At 41.7% G+C, this 2,110-nt stretch overlaps 1 protein-coding gene across 1 annotated transcript; it reads right to left on the bottom strand.

Annotated features, from left to right (window-relative positions):
* On the bottom strand, window positions 1–1,882 carry LOC103400968 (dimethylnonatriene synthase-like). The gene is made up of 2 exons (XM_008339665.4): window positions 978–1,882; window positions 1–832 (listed from the first exon to the last, which is right to left on the bottom strand). Exons 1-2 carry the CDS (start codon window positions 1,680–1,682, stop codon window positions 209–211), a joined length of 1,329 nt encoding a protein of 442 aa, XP_008337887.2. The 5' UTR covers window positions 1,683–1,882; the 3' UTR covers window positions 1–208.
* Window positions 1,883–2,110: the final 228 nt, after the last annotated feature.

The raw sequence follows: 2,110 nt of genomic DNA on the forward strand, positions 1-2,110 counted from the left end.
TTGCAAAGACAATCATTTTCTTATTTAATTTTTTTATGCTGGTGAAATAAAAAACGGTACAAAGGTTTCCTTGAGGTGTAAACTAAATGAAATTTCAAACTTGAATCTGGTTACAAAATAGAAAAATCATGATGGGTCCCCGAGGCGGTGGTGGAGCACCATCAGTCGCTTAAGAGCAGTGATAAGGTCAGTCGCGAGTAGCCGTTAACTAATAAAGATGGAGTGGGAGCCGAGGTTCCAGAACTGCAACAAGCGGGAACTTCCGAGGCGTTGCCAATCCGAAAACTTCCTCCATGACCAAATCTTCTGTTGTCGCATTGTCAGGTAACTTCCAGTTGAATCCATGCAACAAGTTAGCCAAGCTAGACCTAATCATTTTAAGTCCAAGGCTAAAACCAGGGCACATCCTCCTTCCTGACCCAAAAGGCAGCAGCTCAAAATTCTGTCCCTTCACATCAATTGCCTTCCCTAGGAACCTATCTGGGTTAAACTCTTCTGCAGCATTCCACTGTGAAGGGTCTCTCCCCATACTCCATGTGTTTATGAAAACCCTAGTTCCTTTGCAAATATCATAACCTGCCACATTGCAATCTTCAAGGGCTAAATGTGGTGCTAGCATGACTGCCACTGGGTGCATCCTCATTGTCTCTTTCATGATTGCATCTATATAATGAAGCTGTGCAATGTCTTTCTCTTCTACCCATCTCTCTCTCCCAATCACTATGTCAAGCTCTTCGGTTGCCTTTTCGATGAGGTGTGGTTGTTTCATGAGTTCAGACATTGCCCACTCCACGGTGGTTGCTGAGGTATCTGTGCCTCCTGCTATTAAATCCTGATTTACAATAAGACAAACTTTAGACAAGTTTATGCAGTAATATATGTCCATCAGTATCTTACTTGTTAGATTAAATAACAGAGGTTCAAAGTACATGCGGATTTGGTGAACAAAAATTTGTAAACAAATAACGCATCCGTACCTGGGTGAATCCCTTGACACTGTCATAGTTGAGCTTAACTTCAATATCAGGATCTTCAGCCAGCTGCATCAGTAAGTCCACCATGTCCTTCGACACAAAATCCTTCACTTCTTTCATGTTTGCCTTGTGTTCATCCAACACATGATCATGGAACCGGTCGAATTTTTTCTTCAACGCTTTCATTCGCTTTACGTACCCTTGCAAGTCCAAACACTGAGCCCACGGTATCCAATCCCCTATATTTAGTACCCCATTAAGTAAGAACAACTCATCTAACATCTCTTGAAACTCTTCTAGGGACACTATCGAAGTCTCAGATTCGGACACGCTAAAATACTTCTTACCCAACACAATTCTACTTATAATGCTAAGGGTTAGGCGTGACAGATGCTCTTTGAGCATAGTTGGCTTGCCTGACACTGCACATAATCGTGATAGAAAAGCGCGGTTTTCCTCAACGCGGATGTACTCAACAGAGTCTAGTACTTTCGAGCTAAACAAATGGGAAAGGTAAATTTTCCGGCCTTGGCGCCAATATGGACCGTGAGGTGCCCAGGTGAGATTTTTGTAGTTGTAAGTTGTGTACTTACCAGCTGCCGTTTCGGGTCTAGAGGCAAAGATGTGATCATGCGTCTTTAAGAATTGTCTTGCCATTTCTGCAGATGAGGCAATTACAACAGGGTAGGAACCAAACATAAGCTTCATTATAGGTCCATATGTTTGGGACAATTTGTGAAGGGATTGATGAGGCAGAGGGCCAATGAGGTTGAGGTTGCCAATTACAGGCCATGGTTTGGGACCTGGTGGAAGTTTTAGCTTTTGGGGTTGGGGAAAGAATCCTTTCGAGAGAAGGGATAGAGCAGCTACCAATGCTAGGGTTAAAATAGCACAGGAAAGAGCTTCCATTGTGGGGAATATGGGAAACTAAATTGGTGAGAGTTTTTCCTCTTGGAGGTACTTATATAGTTGACGAGTACTTAAAACATGAAGGCACCATGATATTTCTTAACCAATTTTTAATCTTAATATTCTAATTTTGGTTAGTGTGTACAGGACTTGCATTAGAAGATAATGAATATTTGAGTTTGATTTTTTAATCTTAATATTCCAATTAGATTGCAATCCGACAAGAA

This window comes from Malus domestica, chromosome 15, assembly GCF_042453785.1.
Source record: "Malus domestica chromosome 15, GDT2T_hap1".
NCBI lineage: Eukaryota > Viridiplantae > Streptophyta > Magnoliopsida > Rosales > Rosaceae > Malus > Malus domestica.

What these genes read in the sequence shown, in the direction of transcription:
- LOC103400968 (XM_008339665.4), bottom strand. Translation starts at nt 1,682, where the DNA reads ATGAAGCTTATGTTTGGTTCCTACCCTGTTGTAATTGCCTCATCTGCA. An exon ending in GTGTCAAGGGATTCACCCAG is followed by an intron (nt 833 to 977) that starts GTACGGATGCGT and finishes ATTGTAAATCAG; the next exon opens with GATTTAATAGCAGGAGGCAC.